Source organism: Sander vitreus, chromosome 10, assembly GCF_031162955.1.
Source record: "Sander vitreus isolate 19-12246 chromosome 10, sanVit1, whole genome shotgun sequence".
Lineage (NCBI taxonomy): Eukaryota > Metazoa > Chordata > Actinopteri > Perciformes > Percidae > Sander > Sander vitreus.
The window spans coordinates 21428825-21453889 of NC_135864.1; the positions used below are offsets into that span (position 1 = coordinate 21428825).

At 39.6% G+C, this 25065-nt stretch overlaps 1 protein-coding gene and 1 long non-coding RNA gene across 3 annotated transcripts in view; both read right to left on the reverse strand.

Moving 5' to 3' along the window:
- Window positions 1-23859, reverse strand: part of neurl1b (neuralized E3 ubiquitin protein ligase 1B) — a 30718-nt gene extending 6859 nt beyond the window's left edge. Inside the window, exons 1-2 of one of the 2 annotated variants that reach the window (XM_078260891.1) lie at window positions 23542-23859; window positions 26-270 (exon numbers count right to left, since the gene is read on the reverse strand). In XM_078260891.1, coding sequence (XP_078117017.1) covers window positions 26-270; window positions 23542-23635 — 339 coding nt within the window. In that variant the 5' untranslated portion in view covers window positions 23636-23859. Of the gene's footprint in view, window positions 1-25; window positions 271-4277; window positions 4681-23541 lie in introns of those variants that run through there. The other variant, XM_078260892.1, reaches the window with a different exon arrangement.
- On the reverse strand, window positions 15020-19297 carry LOC144524999 (uncharacterized). Its single transcript, XR_013502648.1, has 4 exons — window positions 18919-19297; window positions 16543-16687; window positions 15931-16097; window positions 15020-15762 (listed from the first exon to the last, which is right to left on the reverse strand). It is a non-coding gene; the product is annotated as an uncharacterized LOC144524999 (long non-coding RNA).
- Window positions 23860-25065: the final 1206 nt, after the last annotated feature.

Below are 25065 nucleotides of genomic sequence, written 5' to 3' on the forward strand. Positions count from 1 at the left end.
AATTAATACAAATTAGAAAACAAACCTTCTCATAGAGGTGGACAGGCCTGTGGCTGAAAGTGATGCCATTACAGAAGCTGTTCTTGCGTGTGGCACGCCGAAGCTGCCCATCCAGCTTGATATTCTTGCCTTTGGCGTGGGGGTGAAAGCGGGGTGACTCCACATTGATGCTGACTGGAGCGGCGGACGTTCTTCTCTCCACACCTGCACCATTCTTAGGCAGGGTGTAGTACTGCCTGCTGGCCACCGGGCGGGGTTGCAGCGTCGCATCTGTGGGTACCAAAATATTAGGGGTACAGTGAGAGGAAAGAAAGCCCTCAATGATTCAACCTCATCAACCAAATTAGAGAGCAATGTGGTACATGAACAGCAGGTCTGCTTTTATGCAACTCAGACAAGGTCAAAACAGGAATGTTAGTGACACCAGCTGTTGGAAAAAGAGGTGAAAATTATCAGCACACAATAACTTGTTTGCAAGTTGTCCACGGTAGTTGGTTTAGAGGGCAGAGGCCAGTTATGTAAAGGAGCCCACAGTCTCACACACTTCCTTTCCCACACTGACACTTTAAAGCCTCTCTGCTCCTCTCAACAAGTACATAAAATAGTCTCTTTTAGTATGTAACCCACATTTACATTATAAAGGCAAACTGTCCAAAATCAGTCTACTTACCACATCCATATGGGACATTTATATCACAGAAATAAAACAAGGTAAATTTAGACAAAACCCATGTGCATATATCACTGGGAAACATAAAAGGGACATTTGACTTAAAATCCACATATATTTGAGCAGTGCTAATATTAATAGCATCACAGGAGAGTCGACAACAGATGTGATAAGCCTTCCTCTTCTTTATGGGCTACACACACCCTTGGCCTACAGCATAAACAAACCATGAATAGCCACTTTCATTCCTCCACGTTATCTTCAGAAGTGAGAGAGAGGGAATCACACATTGAATAGACAGTGAAAAAATACCCAAATCAAACGCTTAATCTTTGGTCTCATCTTCACAGGAGTCAATGTTCTACTTGGGAGAAGAATTCTTTCATGAGCATCACAAAACAAATTAACATGGGTCAGAAATCAAACTGGGCCTTGGCTTAAATGAGACTTTGGGGGGGTTTATATTAAATCAAATGGAAACTGTAGATGAGTGTTTATGGTATATAGACTGGCTGAAATCCAACATTCAAAGCCATGCGGTGTTTCTACTCGCCTTCAGGGCCATACAGTGATTACATTTCTGTTTAAAATTCACTGTGATCTGGTGTAAAGACAATAACTCAGTGAAACCTTCCACAGTACATTTCCTAAATTAGACATTATCACTGATTATATTCTAAACTACGAAGCAGCAGCAAGAACATGTGTAACATCTCAAATGATGTGCGGGTGCCGCATTCCTTTCTACTCCTGGGAATTTGGCTTTTCAGGGAGTAAAATACACTTTGGGTAAAGTGCGTGGACAAAAAGCATGCTGAGGATCAGCCTGTAGGCTTTAGGCTCAACTGCCTCGTTGAAAGAGGAACACACTGGGACTCTGCAGTCTTGTTTGCCATTACAAGACAAAAGGCATAGCCCACCAGGACATGCACTGAGGGACAGCCACAAAAAAAAAATGTCTGTCCAAAAATGACATATTTGCATGTTTGTTAAATGTGAAAAAAAACTTAAAGATACCCTGCAGAGTTTTTGACCTTCTAGGAGCGCTGTTTTTTTATGAGTGGGTCCCCATTTTGGTTGACTTGTACAAACGCACAAGGACACATTGATGCAATACACAGCCCTGCCAATGGTTTCACACCATGGTGGCGGTAATGTGCTAGGAAACGCAGCAATGTGCGAAGACAGTTGGCAAGTAAACACGAATAATTGGCTAACAATTTGAAAACCAATAAATAAACAATTAAAAACAACTTGCTGCATATTCACACAAAGTTGCCACGCAATTTCAACTTTATAATCGATGGTTGATGAACACATTGGTTAGACTTCAAGGTTACATACACAATGTGTTTTGGCGAGTAACACTGAATGTATACATAGCTTTAGTGTGTTTACAAGAAAACTCTACAGGGCCTTTTAAAGCATTTTACTATCACTCATATTTGTCTATATTGACTGAAACAAATTCATGCTTTAATATTTTTTTTAAAAAGAGCAAGGATACATGTTGTGTCCAGCTTCCTGGATAGGATACAGGTTAATAATTTTGATTGTGCAGCTGAGGGAATGCCAGATGGTTAAAGAGTCTTTGATGATATTGGAAATACCAACCATAAAAGCTGTAAGTAGGCGACTTTCTGGGTTTTTCAAAAATAACTGGATGACTCTTTTTTGGAAAATCAGGCACATAGCTCTGTGACTCGAGTGTAATGGTAATGTGTGTCAGTGATGGATAACTACTCCGACCTTCTGTTAGGAGTACTTAACAGCAGTATAGGTGAGACTTGCATGCTGGACCATCACAGTCATGAGAACGGCAAAAGATAGGTGAGAGACAGAAATACATCTTTGGATTTAGGACTGGAAAGTGATGAGACATAAATTATAGTGGGACCAGACAGCGACCTCATCAGGATCATAAATGTGGTCATCATGCAAAGCTCAGTCTCAATAATACAGCGTATTTATGTTACCACATGAGGTTCAATTGTGAATTATAAGAATGATGTCTCCCTGACAATCATACGACTGCACAAGACACACAGAGGAGAGCTTTATGAAATGTAAAACTGATTATGTGCATTAGTCAGAGTTATCTTTGGCCACAAGATGATCAGGCTCTTTATTCGCTCATATCTCTAGGCTGTATGTTCATCATACTAACTCATCCACTTAGCAAGATGTGCTGAGCCTCTGTGGAGTTTTGTCAGATCTTTGCTTCTAGCTGTGAACATGAATTTCTTGGTAAAAAGCCAATGACATCACTTGATACTATTTTCACATCTGCTGTTATGACTTCTTCCTCACACTCTATACTGACTGAGATGAACCTATACAAACCTGATATGTTGTGCACATCTCTAATACAAACCCAGTAAACACGGGTATTCTATTAATTCCATGTTAATCAAACCCATACATCGCAAGCTGCTCCTGCTCCTCTGTGACTAACTTACTGTTCTCAGTCCAAACCCTACAGCTGGCTCTGGTGGCAGTAACCACATCATTTAGCCACTGAGTGGGTCTGTTGGGGGCGTGGGACTGTGACAGACATTAAATCAAAGTGATATGGGGAACTGATTATTAAGTAATGCGCTGTAGGTGTCATGACAACGTGATTTTCTGAGAGCTCGTAATGACAGCTTAATGAAATCAATTCACATGCAGGAATAATTCACTTCAGATTGTACCTTATATAAGGCAGCTTTGATGCTTGGGATAACTGCAGACTATTGTACGTAGTATATGTATTAGAGAATGGTCCTATTATAAAGTGTTTGATCAGTTTCGAGTTAAGATTGTAGTTATTCATGTTTTTTTTTCTTACTGACCTCTTATGTGTCCTTAGTTTTGTGATTTGTGTGTGACTAGGCTGCTGCAGGCTATCTATCTATCTATCTATCTATCTATCTATCTATCTATCTATCTATCTATCTATCTATCTAGCTATAAATCTATCTATCTATCTATCTATCTATCTATCTATCTATCAATCTATCAATCCATCTATACATAACAGTATATATACAAAATAGTGTATAGCAAGCAGTAATATACCCTATCTGAAATAAAAGCCTGACTTACATAGCCTACTGTATCAGAAAGCAATCTAATTATATGCAAAAAGCATAAACTGATCAGCCATTTAATGCACAGGTTTAGAAATTGGTAATTTGTGTTACAACCAGAGATACATTTAAAACAATGCTCAATACAGTATACATTCTCAACAACCAAATTATTATGATAGGATAGTTACAAATTAGCTTCACTTTTTTTTTGACGATCCTGCTTGATGATCATCAATAGTCAAATGTTGCCCTATATGTGCCTACTCTTTGTTCTTCATTTTTGGCTAAATCACTGGTTATAATTCTATCAGTTGATGAGTAAAAAGTGCATTTTCAGAGAGCGCTTGTTTGGACCTGCTCCCTGTAGGGAATCGCGTGATGGGAAGCGCGTCTCCACGCGGAGCGAACACAAGTAGAGGTATCAGGTCTAGCCATGTGTATCTCTGGCTATCAAGCGGTTTCGCGCAGACACCGCTTCGTGTGAGTGCATTGCAAGCCTCGTGAATGATACATTAATTAATAGCAAGTCTCACCTATCAAAGGTTTAGGTGTCGTATTCCCCATTATATCCAGAAATTCCTCGCACCGGCTGACAAGTTAATTCCGATTGCACTATTTCTATGTCCATCCATGTATCTTCAGTCTGATGACAATCTGCCTGGGACCGGTTCAATCGGAGTATCTCAAATTGCGCCGTAGATCCCCGCTGAAGCATGGACGCGCTCCTCTTTAATGTCAACACCAAGCCGCTGCGACATGCAGACACCTCCAACTGGCGCACAGCAGCCCCCTCCTTTCTTTAGTATAGCTCCCCTCTGTACGACTTTAAAGACACAGTGAGCAGAGATTCCCCCTCAAGAGCATCACAGAGCCTCTGAATAATTCAGTGAATTAGTCACCCAAAGCAAGATGAAGCCTAATGATTGTGTAGCCCACTGTACACAAACATGATGATTGTATCTACAGGAAGGCGGTTTGTGAGTAGCCACATTTGCATATAGAGGGTCATGCAGACAGCACAGCACAAACTTCAATAACAGTAAAATGATTATGTTGATCTGGTTGTTTAAAAAATGTAGTATCTTGAAGGGGTAAGCTGATCTGAATACAGAGTAAATATGTTTACATGATGCATGGATCTTTGGTGTCAGATGTTTAAATCACAGATCCCACAGACCCATTGTGAGGGCTTATCAAACATAAATTAATCACATATTCAAATATTGGACAAACAGAAAAGCACTATTTAATAAAAGTCCAAGCGCCATATGAGGAAATCCCCTTATTTCCCATAAGCCTTGACTGCTGGGCTTCTCTCAAGCTGTTTCCTGTCTTCTGGACCACACCACTCTCAGAGGAGCCCTGGCCTGCAGGGTTTATGGGACTAAAAACCATCAGTGAAGGGAGTGCCGGGATAGCGTCAGCGTATCTCCCATAGTGGAGAATTAGAAGAGGCCAGGGGCACTTTAGCAGCTGTGTGTCAAATATCCCGAACAAAGCCTGCTGGTTAATAAATGAGAATGCATGAAAATGTAGATGTGTGATGTCAACATGATGTTCGGATTGTGACTAATTGGATAACGTTTAGCAGAAGGGGTTTACTTTCTGCTTTATGTATGCAGGTTGACGATACAGACATGATGCATATCACATGCAGAGGAAAAGTGCTTCTGCTGCCCACATGGTCACATATGAGCTAATTCAGTTTGAGGGCAAAAAGTCTCATGAGAGACGGCATTTGGGTGACGGCAGGCAAGAACTAAATATAACTCAAAGACAAAAGCATTTGTTTCTACCTCCTCAATGCTGTTTGTTTTAGCAGGATATGTGGCTCTTTATATGAGCATTGCGTGAATGCTGTTTGGGGTGAAGCAAAGCAGAAGTGAAATTCCCCCCCACGCCCTCGCCGTTGCCTCAGAAAGAAAGATCTGCTATGGCAAGGGGATTAACACAGGAAGTCAATATGAGGCTGCAATGGAGTCTGCAATCAAGCTTTCCCTGTAAACACAGCAGAGCTGCAGTAACAAGTGCTGCTCCCCATCATGCTTGCTTTACTGTGCAGATTATGGGGTGTTAAGTAACGCATAATGATTGCTGGGCTAAATCTATTCCAAAGGAAAGGAAGTGTACTTTTAAGATAATTCTTTAGCGTAATCATTTAAGACACTGTTGGATGTCTGCAGGAGTATTCAAACGCACAGAGAAATTGTTCAACATTTTAGGAAATACGTTTATTGCAGACTGCCTTCCCAAAAAAGAGCAACAGCATCAATTGTTTCAGTAAGTGCCCCAAAATGACATCTGTTCAAGTGACTCTGACTCTCTGGTGGCTGCAGTGTTTTCGCTATAAAGCTGCAAAATTAACAAACGGTTGTGACGACTTAATCTCTGTTGCTGTTGTTACTGAAGCTGTTAAGTGAGAGTGCTGTTTTCTGCAAGACTTGCAACACATCAGTAGCCTAAGTTTTCTCTGCACTGCTTTGAGTGGTTTAATAATTAATGCGATAACTTTACTCTTGTCTCTGACTCATAGTGAAACATTACAGTACAATGAGCATGTGCATACAGAGCTGTGAATAAATGCATCGCTGAATCCAAAGTACAGTACATCGGACATTGGTTTATTTTGCCCAGAAAACACATCCGAAACGAGTTCACAAACATTGATTTGTAATGGTTTTTGAGGGCACAGACAACTGGCAACCTCATGGTGAAGACAAGACTCTGGGATAAAATCAACAAGATATAACATGTTAATTGATGTGCTTTGGTAGGCATATTTTGTAGCCATTGAATAGAGCCAGGCTAGCTGTTTCCCCCTGTTTTCAGCCTTTCTGCTAAACTAAGCTCACAGGCTGCTGGGTGTAGCTTGTGTAACGTACAAAAATGAGAGTGGTATCGATCTTCTCTCTGCAAGAAAGAACTAAGCCTATCTCCCCCAAATGTCAAACTATTCCTTTAAGCATACTGGGCTTTGTACTTTAAATGTGAACAGATAAAAGATAATTCAGCACTAGTCTCGCATTGCCAGACCTCCACAGCGCTGTGGCGTAAGGTCTGGCTACACCACAGATACATTCTAGGATAGGAGAAAAAAACGCGTTGGGTTGTTTGCATTTCTTTAAACCAATCACAATCGTCTTGGACGGCGCTAAAGTCCGGACGCAGCGACAGGAACTTGTTTTGGTGGAACATTTGCAACCCGTCGGAAGGAGTCAGTTGAGGTGGTTCGGGCATCTGGTAAGGATGCCCCCTGGGCGCCTCCCTAGGGAGGTGTTCCAGGCAAGTCCAGCTGGGAGGAGGCTGGTTGAAAGAAACCCAAATTTCTGATATAGAAACTTTTTGAAAATGGGTCAAATTCGACCCGAGGACAACCGGAGGGTTAAAGAGCGGAAGGTGAGCCACGTGCGGGATGTCAGGCAATTACTCTGGAAATGTACTTCCGTTGATCCAGACTAATTCAGCACACACAGGCTTCAACAATGGTCAAATCAAAAATAAAACAACAGCGTTCAAATAGCCAACCATGAAAAGTATGCACCCTTGGTACACTGTATATATACAGTACCACTCTGATATGAAGTCAGAACTCACTCAGTACATTCAGACAGTCTGCGGACAGTGGAATTAGTTTAGAGAGTGTGTCGGTGGTCTGCTTCAGCCAAAGCCTAAATTACAACCTGGCATCACCCTGAGCTCTGACCCCTGGACACTGTTAACATAGATACGTCAGTCTGATTACTCTGACAGCATGACAGAAGCAAAGACGCCTCTGGAAGTGGGTGTGGAGACCAACAGAAAGAGCCCACATTGTTGGTTTGACCACCCATGTACAAACAGAATTAAGACTTCCCACTGCGGTACAGAGCCACACATGCTGGCAATCTTTTGAGATGTTGGTGTGATTAGTTAGTGTGAAAATGATTGGTCCAGAGTTGTGATTTACACCAACACAACTAGGTGAAGGACATAAAGTACAACACACTGTCAGAACGATGCATCTATTTATATAGAGCAAACAGAAATACTTTTCTCTAATGTGAACCATAATGCATACTGTCCCCCTTTTGGGTATCAAGCATCTGTGATGCAGCGATCTCACGAGGGCCCCTACAGTGAATAGAGTTATTTCCAGAGAAGGAGGGCAGGCATGCCTCGTTTGCTCAAGGAAACTTGGCCCACAGCAGTGTGATTGCTGCCACGCAGCATGGCGCAGTGACTGGTCCTTGGATAGCCAAGTGTTGCATTTGCAGTATTTTAATTCTCTTTAAAGATTCAAAAACAGTGTAGAAATGCTGAGCAGATGGCTGTTGGGAAGGTTTGTATGCGGTGGTCTCAGTATCAGGGGAGGGCTGCTGTCCAAACCCCAGCCACTGATCAAATGGGTGAAGTGAGTCATACCCACCTTCAATGTGAACACAACCATCTCCATCAAACACACATGGGCCAGCACAATGAGCCACATTCATACAACAATGTTTTTCTGGTCACCTCTTTTTGTTTAAGCGCTGTTTTCTACTACAGTGCATTCACATCTGTTTTCAATGTATGCTCCTGTCTTTTCATTAGGTCGACTCTTAACAGGCCACAGGAGTCAAGCACCTGTTTTTTAAAAACACAGTAAGAGGTCAACTATTGCCAAAGCCATTGTCTCAGTAAAAAAGTCCCTCACGTGGATGATGAAACGTACTAAGTTGAAAACGTATTTTTTTATTTTTTTATTAGAGCAACAGTGCAGCGTTTGCCTTTAATTGGATCCATTTTAGGGGGCGTTCTTGCCATGTGCTGCTCGGTGCCCTCACAGATTGTTCTAATTTCCAAAATCCTCAGATCGTGAGACTCAATGCTGTGGCAGTCTTGAGCTGACAAAATGCATGCATGCTTGGTTTCACTTCTGCAATTTCAGATTTCTGTAAATTAAAAACACCACCATGAAGTGAATCACTGGCGAGTGGGGAAACAAAGCACTGCTGCTGGTATGAGCACTGCACTGTAAGGCAGTAAATTGACAATTCATAATTCATTTTGGTTTTCTTCAGTGCAGGGGAAACAATTTAAATAGTTACAAATAATGCTGATTACGAACAGCAAGCAGAGAACCTTATAACTACTTCTACCCGCAAAGTCTATTGCAGTATATGTCAGTACCATTTCACAATGGTACTGGTACGCATGTCATCATGCGATAATAGCACACATGAGAATGAAACAACTTTCTGACAAAAACAAAAAAACGTAACTCAAGGTCCACTTTATTCCTGTTGGTAGGCGGGCTGTTAACAATGGTAATGATAACGGACAGGGATATTGACTGTGAATATGAGGAATTTCCTGATTCATTTTCCATTCAGGAGTCTAAATCATGACATTATATAACACGTCAGCTACTGACATTAAATGACCCCTGCTACGCTAACACAATGGAGTTAGCGGGGTGGGATTAACTTTTTTTTTTTATATGAACATCTTTTGTTCTGTTATTGAGTATTTTAAAGTACGTTAAAATGTCAGTAAATCAATGTTGCACTTTGCTACAAAGAACTACATTTTTAGTTTGTGCTAGTGGAAGATGAAATAGTGGCACAGCTCCACTAAAATGTTGTTTTAGGCCTCTCTGTCAGTGGGAGACATGCTAAAAATGGCCTTTCAATGCATTTAACCAGATGCACGGACAGTGTTCTTCCTCCATCTGTTCTATTGTCTCGATGTACTCTGGGATGAGGAGCGGATGCACCACCGAAGGAGATGCAGGAAATGCTCTTGGCCCAAAACAACATAGCCAACTTCTTCTAGCTTTTTGCATAGTGGCTCCAGATACAAGCACAGCTTAAGACAAAATGAAGGTATTCCCTAATACATCATCTATGATGTCTTCTGTGGGTTTACGAGATGGCGCGATCAATCGTTATAATTGTGATCCAAAAGCACAAACATTGTTCCACATAAGAATTCAGTCCTCATTCGGTTCTTTTTCTTTCATCTTCTTTAGCGATAACTAGACAGTAGCATGCTTGATGCAGTGGAAAATTCCTGGAATTATACAGTTGTCTAAGTGGTGGCCGGGTCTCTGGCCAAAGAGGAAGGGGAAGGTCTTACGGGTGTCTATGTCAAGGTCTTTGTCATTTTTAACATGACTCCACACAAACAACAGCAGGCTCGCTTATACGGCCTGTCAGGCACATGCCAAGAGTAGACAGCATTACGATTTACAATGTGTTAATAGTTCTTCAAAAAACGGATAAAAATAAGGGTCTCTGAAGTATATGATGCTAAATAAAGAGAGGTGTGTGTAAATATGGAAGGAAGTTTATGTTGGTGTATGTATATACATAAATGTGTGTTTTTGTGGGATAATATTTTAAACGGGGATGGATGTTGTTGAACCACAGCATTTCACTGCTGCACCGCAGCTGTAAAAAAAAAAAAGTCTTGTGCCATATTCACATTAATCCCGTCAGGCGTTTAGGGGGGGAAAGCGGTGAATTCTTGTGGTATATATTAAACAACAAACCTATAGTTAAGAAAATCCAAATCAAACCTGTTGACATCGTTAGAATTTATGACACAGTTCAAAAGGAAATTGCTTCCCAGGCAGTTTAAGGCTTGTCAGAATTTGCCTCTGGGGTCCCAGCTTCTAACCAGCTTCTAAATTGCTTCACTCTCAAATATTCGGAAGAAAAGGATCCAAAATCTTATTAGCGAAACGGGAGTGGTTTTGGGGAACTGCTGAGCAGCTCAGTTTGGGGCTTTTCAGCTACAACCACTTTAACATTTTAATCACTTTCTTTTCATGTGTTGATCATGTACTGTTGTTTCTCACTAGAGCTAAGGCATCAGTTTATGGAAGATAATGTTCCTGAAAAGTGGAACAGAGTTTTCCGGCGTTACTGTATTGTGAACTGTAATAATACAATGTTAGGGTGAAAAGTGTTTTTTAAAAACACCCGCACCTGTAAGACTAATTTGGCACTTTTCCAAAAATCAAATATTAACAGATTTGAGTATTTCCTACATGTTGCTAGAAGTAACAAAATGTTTACACACAACAGCCCCCATGGTGAAAGAGACCTTGACCGTAGAGGGGCTCAGCGACCCCATGAAGGCCCTGGGGTTATGACACAAAATACTTCTGCTATTATAACCCTGTGCAGTCACTCAGTAGGCTAAAAAAGACATCTAAGCCCACTTTCAACAAGCTTGGACAAACTCTAGGTTCGAGTAAAGATTCTAATGTTTCCACGAAGTGAAAGAAGTTCAAGAAGTTCAAGAACAACAGCCAGCAGCTGTCATATTATATACTGACCATTAGTGCGTGCCCGTTTTGTCTCACAGTCCCAAAGGTAGGGGCATATAGGGATAACAGAGAGCTCCAGGTCCATTACATAATAGCATATTTCCTTCCAAACCCCTTTCCATTCCTCTGTAGTTGGTAGCCAAAGACAGTAAGACAGACCTGGGCTGTATGTATGGTCACCTTCTGCTACTCTAGCTTTCCTGATGAATGTTTTTCCACCAGTTGCCCCTTTTCTTCTTGAATTTCCCCTTAGGGATCAATAAAGTATCTATCTATCTGTATCTATCTATATTTTCTGCCCCTCTCTGAAGATTATGAGGCTGTCCAGCTCCAAATTTTCCATAGAAGGCAGAACAACTGGAAGGCTGGACAAACCATTCTGGACTGCATATGTCACAGGTCATGAAAGTTACTTTGTTGTCTTGTCAATGCAGAATTTATTGGCATCTGAGCATTCAGTGTTATCAAAATAATGTGTCTCCCTTTGGTTTTATCTTATGGCTGATGGTAGATGCTTATTATTTTCATGATGTCATCACAGTCACAGGCATTCTAACTATGGCTCGCTTCCAAAAACAAAAACAGATCCCCAGATCCAAAACAAATGACCTAAAAAAAGAGGCTGTAACACAAAGCAGTTTTTGTTCTCCACTGGACTGTGCATTGCTATGAGGGACATACAAATAATTGACACTCTGGGGGACATAAGTCAAGCCTCTCCTTCCAGAACTCTGGGTGAATGGGTCACGTCAACTGTCATATAAGACATTCAAGATAAGATCACTTTATTTGTCTATAGGGAAATTTGTCTTGGACATAAAGACTGCCACATACATACAACTATAGTGCAGTAACAGACGTAAACTGCATAGCACAGACAAGTGAAGACATACGCTCTATCACAGCATGATAAAATAACATCATTACCCTCTGTCCAACCCCAAACACCCTGAGCCTGCGTAAAAAGTTGTTCCTGGATCCGAGTGCATACAGAATTTACATGGACATTCCAAGACAGATTACAGACAATGTGTACACTGGAGTATTGTAAGGATAATACAAGCATTATGGCCCAATAGTGGAAAATGATCCCCCAGATGTCCTGGATTAAAACTCATTTCTTCTGTTTTCTTAACGTTTACAATGAAATGATTGTCATCACACCACATTTTAACCTTTAAACTAAAGCCAGTGTCTGAATTAATAAGTCCCAAGATGTGTCATCAGAAAACTTGACATTAAAGTGCTGGGATGACTGCTTGTACAATCATTTGTATATAATGTAAACAGAATGGGAGAACTCACATCATAACGTAGGCCTTGGGGTTTTCAAGGTAAATAAAATCAGGGCCACGATTGTCTTCATAAGCAAACTGATAAGAATCCAGCTGTCCATTTATGTTTTAATTTAGCTTTCACATCATTATGTTTTCCAGACACTTCATTACAATTAGGGTCAGGGCTAATTGGTCCATAGTCATTATTTTCCTGGGGAACAGACTTTTTTGGAAGAGGAGTAATGATTGACGTTTTCCAGAGAGATGGAGCTACATGTGAATCAACAGACAGTATACCAGCGGGTCTGTTAATAATGTGCTATGCTTTTGATGTCAAGGGTGATTTCAAGGCCTTCAACTAACTTTGCATTAGCTTTAATGAAAGTGGACAGCATTGCCTCACTTCATGTAACATGCCAACAAATCATGTCCTTCGACTTGAACAGGGAAGACACGCTGGGGTTTAATTAGCTGACATTGTGTCACTTACATGTTCAGAGCTTGCTAGATTTTGTTGCTAATTCGAGATCTATCACACAGGGAAAGGGGACACAGTCCTTCTAGTTAGTTAGCACTAGGATTAGGCAATGGTTATGGTTATTGTTAGGGTTAAGGTTAGGGTTAGGTGCCTTGAAGTCAACGGTCGCAGCGCTGCCTGGAAGGAGACGCTGGGGGCTTAAAACATCATTGAGCGTCCTTCTATCACCTGTCTTCAGCAAAAGAGCAAACATTTTTCGAATTTACCTGTCAGCTTAGCTCTACAGTCATGCCAGCATTGTTTCCCAAGTGCCTGTGTCGTTTCCTTTCCAGCCTTCATGTCCTTAGCTGCTGTCCTTTGGCCTTTATTCATCTTTCTTCCACAACTATTTCAGAACAAAGTCGCAAAATGAAATCAAAGAGACATTTGTTGTTTCTGTGCTAAGGGTCTTGAGCTGAGGCATGTTCCCCTGCCACGCTGCTGACTCAGGTGGGCGTAGGTAATTTGAGAGCAGGTCGTGTTAGTCCCAGGTCTCCAGGGAAACAGCTGCCATCCATCCCCGGTTCCCATGGAGCAGCTTGAAGCTGAGGTGTGTGCCGACTCCTCTGCTAGCTATACCACTCTGTTCTGGACGGATGCCCCTCGCTGAGCACATTACGGCTTCCTTCTTTCCTGCTACCTGAAGTATCATTTCAGAATCACTTCCAACCGTCACAAATTCTGACAGTATGAGAGTGAGATGTTAGTGAGAATGAGATCAAATTTGAGTCAGTTTCAAATGAAACACGATCATGTGTATTTCTTCTCTCTATCTCGAGTATTCAGGTCAAATAAAACGTGGTCTGTAAAAATGCTTCTTTACTTCCTGCTCTTATAACTTATAACTAGCCATTTATGTAAAGATTGATGTTAAAATAGAGGACATTTTCAGAAAATAATGGGACAGAGGGAGACAATCAGCCAGGTTCCCGTCTTATCATTAGATTTCCAGACTACGAATAAGAAAAATAAATGGAGTGCAGGGAGAAACAGATCTTCTCTGTGATGGACTTGCAGCCCCGCAGCTGCAGCTAAACCAGGCAGCAGAGACAGATCAGCAGCTCTGTTTTCGTATGATTCAGATCAGCTTGTTTTTTCTGAAGCAGTTCAGTTGGAGTCCAACACCAAAATAAACATAGATTTTATTAAATATAAGTAAAGGGACAAAAGATTATTATTACATTTTTGTTTTTCTTCTAAAATCCAGATGAGACGGATTATTAATGCCAATTACTGCTGGTCTGATTCATTCAAAGTAAACTTCAGTGTATGAATAAAAACCATTCAGTAAAAGAGATAAAAACTTGATATATCCAACACAAACCCAAAACCTGCGATTTAGTGGCTTCCATCACTGTGTTATGGATGTTTGTGTGCAATGTCAGTTTTTAGAGACATGTTTCAAGACACAGCCAAGTTCAATTCAATTCAATTTTAGATTCGTCATGAAAAACTTTATGTAATAAACCTTTTATAATCAAGATCAGTGTCGGCGAATTCCTCTTCCACACAGCACCACAGCAACGAAACTAAAGATACCACAATTTATAGTATCAAATCATAACAAGAGTTATCTCAAGACACTTTACACACTGTAAATAATTTTCCTGTAAAATAACAGTAAAGAGCTGGCAGCATAGACGCCAGAAGAATACTGTTATTTTTACGGTATTCATACGTTAAATGACTTTACGGTAGTAGTCTGTAAACCAGAAAAACGGTATATTTCTGTATATCTATAATTTACAGTAAAGAACTGGCAGCAAAGACGCCAGCAATATACTGTAATTTTGCGGTATCCATACTGTAAAATTGCTTTACAGTAGTAGTCTGTAAACCACAAATACAGTATATTTCTGTATTCACACTGTTAAATGATTTCACAGTCTAATACAGTAAAAAAATAAATGCAGCATATTTCTGTGATTATTTAGAAATTACAATAATGTTCTGTTTAGGTTGTTACTTTAACTTCTCACAGTTTACCGTAGACAGGCACAGTAGATAATATAATAACTAAATTTAGCAGTTTCCTAAAATATCAGTGCAATGAACTTCATTATTCTCAGAGCTATAGACAATTGCTTAAGATATGCATTATTGTGAATATTATGCAAAATAAGCAATACAAACTTCAAAATCAAATACCTTTATTTCAAAGAGCAATGTCAACATCAATACTGCTACTTTAAAAAAATGGAAAAAAAGAAAATAAACCCTGTTGGACCACGCTGAGAAGAGATTTTTAGTAGCAAACAGAAACAGCCTAGTAGTGTCTGCTTTAGACTATGGCAATAAACTTAAATTATTAAATTGCTCGTCGGAGACATATCAACATATGTTTGAACACTTACCAAATTCTTGTCATAAGTGATTTATCTTACCTACAGTAACTTAAGCTTTACCTTGAAAAACACAATGGGTTTAAGAAAAGGACCAAGGCAACAAATACACATCATTAGCAATATTGAGAAACTACACTATTAAGACTATTTAAGGAACATTCAGACCTTTTTGAAGAACATTCAGCATACAAGCATCTTTGGCACATTTTGGGGGAAAAATGCCCACTCTTAAAATAGTCCTGTGAGTTAGATTAAAATTTCCTGAAAAGTCAATTTAAAAGATTTACATATGTAATCTGCAATGTATTCTCTGCTGTCTGTAAAAATATACTTTCATAATAACATTTTGAACATATGCAGAATTGGCAACAAACTTAAGAACATTTTGAAAATGTGCATTAAGGCCATTTTGAACCTTTAAACCTCTTAAAATAGTCCTGTGAGGTAGGCTTGTGTTTTTACCTCTAAAAATTGTTCTATGAGGTAGGCTTGTGTTTTAACGTCTTAGTTCTTGTGGATCCAGGAGAGATGACCATCACTTTGGTAGCCGCTGTTCTTCTCTGCAGCACTATTCCAGTGTTGCCACTGTCAAACAACAACAAAGAGTCATAATCATAATAATAAATAAACTATACAATCAGGAATGTGCAGTATACACTCCAAGCTTATAAAGTTAATAATACCAGTGCTCTTATGGCTTAATGTGGCAATGCCAGACTGTCAATACAAAGAGAGCGAGATTAAAGAGCTCACCGATCTATATGAAGTTCCATTCAAAGTCAAGGAGATTCTTCAGTAGCATGGCGACGTGTGTATTGACTGCAGAAGACTTCTTCTGGACGAGCACACCTTTCTTCTTGGAGACAACCTTGCCCCTTTTGGCCTTTGTCCCTCTCTCTGGATTTATACCAATGAAGTGCCTGAAATCAAAATAGTCTAAGATCACAGTGGGGTTGCAACAACATACTGTTTTGTGTACATTCAATTAAATGCAATGAATTGTTTTTTGTCTTTCTTCATTGCACAAATAGAGTGGACTTGAATGACATATAGAAGTGACATCAAATGGAATTATAATAAAGCCTATAGTCCAAAAAAACACCCAGTCTGTCTGTGTGTGTGTGTGTGTGTGTGTGTGTGTGTGTGTGTGTGTGTTTTTGTGTGTGTGTGTGTAGGTATGTATGTGTCTGTCTGTGTGTGTGTGTGTGTGTGTGTGTGTGTGTGTGTGTGTGTGTGTGTGTGTGTGTGTGTGTTGTGTGTGCTTGAAATGTACAGTACTAATACCATTTTATCCAAAAAAATACAAACACTTTAATTTAATTGTATGTATCCATATAATGATGACAAGGAATATAGGGGTTTTACCTCTGAATGAATTCCAGAGTGCAGGCAGCCTCATCTTGATACTGAAGGTTGAATATGTAGTAGATTACAAACAAAGCAGCAAGTCCCGTTGCAAATGTTGTTGTGATCCATCCTCTAACTGTGACTTGCCCTGTTGCACCTGAAACTTTAAGTCATAGCAACATGGGAATGCATGTTACCGTGTGTAAACATTTGTAAACTCAAGATAAATCGCTGATATAATATGTAATGTGTCTATCAATGAAACTAAATGTGTGTCTATCAGTGAAACTAAATGACTCCTGCTGAAGTTCTCCACAAAGCCTCCTATGTTATGTGAGCCTAGGTTGTCGCCTGCAATGGCACACAAAGTTCCCTTGTAGACCTTTCCATCAGACAGGGTAACACCATTGAGCTCAAGATCTTTAAGGTCATTGATGAGGGTGCCCATAACCAAGTCTTGACCAAAATACTTAAAATTGTGTTCTTTACAGAGAAGAACAAGCATTTGATCAGTGCTGGATCTGTTGTGTGGCATTACATCTGCAAGAGTTAGATACACACTGCAAGTATCTTTTGTTTTTTCTTTCCAGATCCCAGTGGGTTTACCACTTCAAATGCATCCTGATACAGGATCAAGCTCAGTGATGAGCTCTCCGTCTGGAAGAGCACATTCTCAGCCATATTTTTGCCATCCCACACATCCTTAAGAATATCCTTAGAACCAATAATGGAGTGTACTTGCTTATATTGTTCCTGCACTGATTGGCAATGGAATAGAGAATCAATTGTCTGTTTAATAGGAACATACTGGTCAAAACATTCTTTGCCTGCCTCATTCTGACCTAGACAGATTTGAACTGGTTCAACATAATTGAAGCTATTCTTGAAAACTGTTTTTCTTTTCTGATCAGTTTTCAGTGGCTGAGTGTTGTAGGTCCTAAAGAGATCCTCAGTTCTCATGACTTCAATCACATTGTTTGTGTCAGCTTCAGCAATCCCAAGTGTAATCAACTTCTCATGTGACTGGCTTATATCATGCATTTCCTGAAAATCTTCAATAATTGTTTGGATGATAGAGGATGGAAGCAAACACTTTGCTTGCAATTTCAAATAAAAAAGGGCAACATTTTTAAAGAACTGTGATTCATCAGCAATTTCTGGGTAAATCTCTTGTTCATCACCTGCATCACTGGGAGGATAAATCTGCATATCAGACTGATCTTGTTCACTCTCATGGGAAACACCAGGATTCACAACGGACTCAGCCAAATTTTCCACAACACCATTTTTATGTTTCCAACTCATGTTTGATGTGAAGGTTGATAAAACTGTAAAGCTCTTGCTACAGTGTCTATAAGGACAAGCGACTGTTTTCCCCTCTCTAATGTGTGTTTTCAAATGAGAGTAAAATGCTGTCAAAGTCTCACACCTTGCACTGCAGAAATCAACATGACATGTTAGTTCAACACCAGACAAAGTAGGCCTAACTACATGTTTGTTATGTCTATAAGTGTGACACTTAAACGTTGAAAAGGTTTGAAAAGTCTGACTGCAATCTGGCAAAACACACTTAAAAGTTAAATTAGGTGTATTTTTATGAATTCTCATGTGCCTTACGTATGTCACTATTGTGGCACAGTTATGACAACAGATCTGACAGGGGAACATGTTGTTACTGCCAGATGGTAAGTTCGTTTTCATCAAAAACATGCATTAGTATTGATTACTGCTGCTGGCTGCTTTTTAGTGACACCGTATCAGTATTCACGCAGAAATGTTTAACCTCAACCGAGTTGCAATGTTAAGATTGTGAAAGAAAAGCCACAGATGATGCAAAACGGTTTGACAAAGCCTAGGCCTATACTCTAAAACAGTTGGGAGCAGTAGGCTGTGTGAGACGCGCAGCGACAGACAAATAAACAAAATGCATTCACAAAGAGTCCAGAAAGGCAATTTTTTCACAACAATTTTCCGTTTAAACAGAAAAATGCAAAGCCTTGAGGATTCAAGTGTCGTTCTTTAACCGAACTACAATTAGCCAAGCTTAATTTTCTTGTTAACATTTTGTAAAACACACCATTCATTCATTAAAAGTTGAAACAAACTAAATAAAACTCACTAATTATTCCAGTAGTCTAATGCTATTTTCCTGCTGCCTCCATCTGCCAATTGGCCTCTCTTACCGTTTAACAAGTGTTGTTCCTCGGATGCAGATGTTCGGCTAATGTTACCAAAATTAAACAAACAAAAAAAACACCCAAAAGTAATATTGTTTTGGCTATTCAAATCTAAGCCTCACTGATAAATGACATGTTCAAATCCCTAGCAAGACAAGCTCCCGAGCATCAGTTTGATATCAAACATTCTTGGCAATATAAATAAGATTTTAAATACCATTTAATTTGTAGATTCAAGACCCGATGGATGTTGATGAAGAACACTTGATGGTGTGCAGCACATGTCATCTAAATTGTGCGTCCTCTTCTGGAAAATCTTCCAAATGATGGTTCCTGAAGTCCCTCCAGGAGTTGATGGCAAATTATTTCTGTATTTTTTAAAGAAAATTGACCAAAAGCAGTAGCCTCAATTTAAGACTGTGTATCAACCTTCTGACCGTGCTCCAAATTCCTTTAACTTCCAGTGTCCTGTAATTTAAAACATCAGCATACTGTTCAGGGCCTCTGTCCTGTTGCTCCAAGTTAAGCAGCCCACAATGCATTGCTAACTACAGTACTAAACTGTTTAACATGAAAACAGTATTTTAGTGTTGGAAATTGGCTGTAAATTTACAGCAATTGCTTATAGTGCAGATAGAGTAGGTCTAGACCACACTCTATAATTTACAAAGACCCAACAATTCCAGTTATTCCCCCAAGAGCAAGCATTTAGTTTGATCTTAGTGTGAAATGATCTGCCTGGAATAATAATTTGATTCTGATATGGTTTCTCCTCAAAAACGTTCAATTACCAGGTCAAAATCGTACGTACTCCCTCTCCATCCAGTCTATGAATATGGAAATATTTTAAATTTGTAAACTTTAACTGCAGGACACAAGATGTCTCCAATGAAGAGTCCATTTTCAGTGTATGTGCCCTGGAGGCTTTAAGTTTATACATCACAGTTGTGTGATGGACCATGATAGGCTTCCAAGCACAGAATCATGCATGTAGGTGCATGTCCCAAATAATATGAAAATAGCCTTCTAGTGTCAAACTCTGCACATACATCACTCTTCACAGTGAAGGCCAAACATCTAAGTTAAGTAACAATATTTAAAACATATTTTTGAGTGGAGGGGGACTTTAATCTAAGGCATTTGACTAGGGGTATGCCAACAAATGTAACTGATAATTCCTGTGCTGTCAGAATCAATGTGTCGGATTGGACACTATCCACTATCTGGAGGCTCACTCCTTAGACGGACTGCATACCAGACATCAAAGACAACTGTCAAAGCAGGATATGAGCCACTGGGAACTCTGTAACTTGATCTCATGTCCATGACACATTGAGATGTTACAATGTACAGTATGCAGCTAATATGTTCCAACAGGTAAACAACTGGGCCCCGCTACAGGTAGGGATTACAGCTCTGAAATCATCAGTGAGATGAAAGACAGAGCTGTGGGGGCCATAAACACTCCCCTTACATGACCCTCGCGTTTGATTCGAAGGGGGGAAATATCGGGGTCAATTTCACAGACACTCGGTTCACCTTTAACGCTTTTACACTGCTGAGTGCTTCCGCCCATCTGCGCCCTTTTTCCTGTTCTTCACGTCCCACCGCTGCCATGAAGTCAACCACCATCTACGCCCTTTGTCTTAACCCCTGTCTTCTTCTAACATGAGCTTTTATTTATCTTACTCATTATTTTTCTTTGCCTCTCCTTACGGCTAATCTTGCCTCCTACCCATTCCCTGGCCCTCTTCCTCTCTCCCTCGCTCTCTTGTCATGACATTGGCCTGTGACACGTGTGGGAAACTTCTGCGGGGCCCCTGCTTCTGGTAGGACACTGATATACTGAGAGTGCTGGGTGACGGGGCTATTTTGGGAACTTGCAAATATGAGAACTTCCTTTCCTAAAGTCTATCTAATATCCCAGAGGATTATTAACAACAAGCAGCAATACAGAGGCAAAAATGCAGTGGCTCCATTATTACTTCTAGTGCAGCTTCGCCTTTTCTTTGTGTTTGAATCAGTGGTATATAAGAAGACGGAGCTCCAGAATAGTGGCCATGTTTTTTACGACTCTGACTTTCAGAAAAACACATTAATAGGTTAAAGAGACAATATGGCTCTCATTTACAAGCTGCCTCCATCAGCAATTGTTCTTTCTTTATAATAGCATTTTCAGGTGCTTCCCCACATTAAGCCAAGTTTTATATGGAGCATCCGGCTCACAGTTCTACAACGCCAAAACCCTCTCCCCTGCTTGGAAGTTGGGAGACAAGACAAGGAGCAAAACAGGGAGGAAACATTATTGAACTGGAACTTCAGAGGGGGAAGCTGAAATTGCAATAAGGGAGATATAGGCTCCGCTGTCAGCCTTTAAGCTGCAACACATCAGGTTGGATTCTCCACAGAGGGATTTTCTTGTACTGCGTTGAAAGCCGTGCTGAATATAGGGCTAGGATTATGGAAACTAAACCAATAATAATAATAAGGGCTGAAAATGTCAGTCAGACAATTAATTAGCGACAATTTTGATAATCACTTAATTGTTTAAGTGTCATTTATCAAGCAAAAATGTTGAACATTCGCTTATTCCAGCTTGTCAAAAAGTAAGGATTTTTAAAAATGGATATTTAATAATATAATAATAATAATCCCAATCAAAAAGGACATTGTCCAATATTCAAAAATATCCTCCGCTGAACGACTGCCATGAACTGTTCATAAAATGTAAATCAACATTAAAAATGTATGGCAACTGCTTAGGTGCTCACAGACAGACTCCCCATCAGTAAAGATAATTAATTAGTAAAGATAATAGGTTTTATATATATATATATATATATATATATATATGTATGTCCAGTGAATGTTACTGATAAAATGATTACGTCTCATTTTCTTTCTCGTTTGTCTCTCTCTTTCACAGACTCACAAAAACACACACATATTACACACACACACATGCACAGAGTCAAGCAGTCTTGGATAATTAAGATGGTGCTCAATTTTTAACTGCCTTCCCTTATACCACCCAAGAGCTTCATCACATGTGATAGAAATGGCCGAGGCCATACTCACACTCACATACACACACCTTTTACTTTCCAGACACACAGATGTGCATCATAGATACTTTACGCAGCATGCTACCTGAGTAAAACTAGGCATAGATGTAATCTGAAAACAACAGATGAAGCAGTCTTGATGATAGATCATTGTGTAACAGATAAAGTCTGACCTGAAATTCTATACTCTGCTTTCTCTAGGACTTACGTCTTCCTCCACTCTCACCCTCCTTCAACACATTCACTCTGCCTGATGCTATCAGGTCTCCTGCTGACATCGTGATCGAAGGGGGGGAGTGCTCTAACATATACAATGAGCTCTAGTACTCTCCAAAGACAGGCCCTGCTTTAGCTTCAAATATAGGAACAGATCTAAGTGGACATTACACAACCACACCTGCTGCTTGAGGGAACAAGACATAAGCAACCACTTCCACTGAACCACAGCATAAACATGTCTTATACCACTGTTTACATTTCGACAAGGGATGTTTAAATAGAAACAATGTTTACTGTTTTATGCAGCGATCTAATCAGACTGTTGGATCTAATACAGGGAATAAAATGATGAAAGATGTAGTTTAGCTTGGCTACAATAATCCAATGAACTCATTCCTTTTCTTGCCAAAGTCAGATAATGAAGTGCTGGGTTCTATAATGGCTCTCCCCCAGTTTGCGATATCAATATAATACAGTGGCGCCGCCTAGTGATGCATATTGGTATGTTCGAAAAGAATGACTTGAAACATACATTCAAAACATTTAGAGCTAGAGAGAGTGAAAGGAATGTAACATTACATCAGTGCAGACGAATATAAATTATGAATGACTAATTTCAAATATGTGTTGCTGTAGTGCCCTTCAGCAATGTCTAAAAAGAGATTTTCCCTTAAGGAACTTAAATGTGCTGTTTTGTGTAGTGTTGAACACAATACACATTTTGTTATCATAGGCCTACGTGGTTTACAGTAAGAGCATGACAGCATTCAAACTAAAAAAGAAGTGCTTGTACTATCTTTTTGTACCACACTCCACCCACTTTTTCTAAAAAAAAATAAATAGAGCCAAAAAGAGGAAACAGATAATAAGGAAAGTTTTGAAAACATACTGATAGTGTTCGTTTTCTTTTCTTCTGGATCACATTGGTTCTTGTTCGGTGACTTCCTTTTCTATTCTAACAATCTTTTCCCCATTCCCCAGCAGGGGTCTGGGAAAACTATGACATCACCAGAGGCCTCTGTGAACTTCTCTGAGCTACATAGGGCTCAATTCAGCAAGAGATGAGTTACAGGCATTTCCTGTCCGTCTAAAACAACACATAAAGTTGAATTAATATGAGATGTGGTAAAACAGCTCAGACGCTGGTTCAGGATCAGCTTTTTGAGCTAAAAAATTTTTTTTGCCTACGTAGGCTGTAATGTGATTGTAGCATGTAGTCATAAGATGTTTGACTCTCAAAAATGAAAACAAATAATTTCAATCATTCTTTTTTACAAACATATGGAAGTGTTAAAATACGGCCTACAGTTAGTCTGAAAAGGTCAGTGAATTATTATAATAATGTTATTTGTAGGCCGATCTCATTTTATGTAGCCTATGTTTGTGGTTTTGCTGTGATGTTTCAAGTATAACTCTGTTACAATCCCTGAATGCACTCTTAAGCCTGCCTAACTATTTATCTATTTAATGTTTGACAGCTTTAAGGTCATTTTTAGACTGCCAAGTCACAAAGAAACAAGAGGTGTGAAATACTGTAAGTAAAGAGTCTGGCTTACCCTCTGTGGCGCAGTTAAGTTTCTTTTCTTTGTTGGAAAGAGGAACATCGTTCAAATCAAATGGAATGCACCTTGACGATTGCTCATTTCCCATGTTGTTTCCCACACCAAAACTTGATTTAAAGAAGAAGAATTACGTTAATGACGTTTAATAAAATAAGGTTGACTCTGGTAGTCTACTCTCTTCTAGTTAGTGGTCTTTGGTGTGAGGGAGCAGAAACTGTGTTATATTAGTGACAAGACTCCCGCCTGAAATTTGAAGATGTGTAAACATGAGCTATACTGTTATCTCTTCATTCTGTCCAATAAAATCCAACCTGAGAGGGGAAGGACGTCGTGTGCGTGTGCGTGAGTGTTTGTGCGCGCGCGGTTAAATACATGGCATTAGAAGGAAAGACCAGTGACTTTTGCGACAGCCCTCACCGCAATTTCTAAAAATGGTGAAGTGGGCGTGAATGGTAGGCTAATATTCCTGTCCTCGAGAGGTGAGCGCTAACCGCGGGCACTGATGTTTGCTGTGGTAGGCAGACCTACTTTTATTTGCTCACAACAGCCTTCATTTAACTCCGCCAAAAGAGTAAAAATCAAGGTAAAAAAAAAAGCCAAAATCAAAAGGATTAAATAGTTTATTTAAATAGGGTCCTTTACATTCAAGCTGGTACAGCCATAGCTACTCTATTGTGTTTCTTTTTTCAATGTTGACATGTCACGTTGGAAAAGCACAGTTGTAAATGATCAAATGAATGCTGGCTGAATTCAGTTTAGCTGCTTCAGTTTCAGAGTCTTGGTATTAGTGATGAAAATATTTAGATACTTTACATAAGTAAAAGTGACAATACAACAGTGTTAAAAAAAAAAGTTGTTACAAGTAGCCTACAATTTATGGTAACTATAGCTAAATAAATGTAGTGAAGAACTATTTCCCACTGAAACAGTAGAGTGGAAGTATAGCAGAAAATGGAAATACTCAAGTAAGTACAAGTAAAGTACAATACTTGAGTAAATATATTTAGTGTTGTGCATGCTGACTCACTGCCACAATGCCGTGGCTTACTGAGCCATCTCTAATGTCATTAGTAAGGACCCTCCAACTGATATGCCTACAGCTATTCATCAATATTGTTACTTACACCTTCTGCTCTAATGTGTCAAAATGTCCTCAGTGAAAATGGTCTAAAAAAAACTGGAGTTAAATGTTATCAGAATTTGAAGCTGAAATGTTATTTAGGCTACTTATCATCTCTTATTTTGAAGTTAATGTTTCCGTTAAAATTAAGCTAATGATCAGTGAATATAGAATACTCATGAAAACAAGTCAAAAGTCAACCGTTTGAATCAGGATCACTCAAGTTTGACCAATTGCGGTCTAGCCTGTCTCTCGATTTATACCTCAGCTCAGCATTTTTTTTATCTATTGGACCCAGGGTATTTGTTGGACTTTAGTATTAATTTGACTAGCTGATGTAAAAACAGACTATTGGCAAAGGAAGCAAGGTCAGGTTAATCTTACATTCTCTGGTCCCA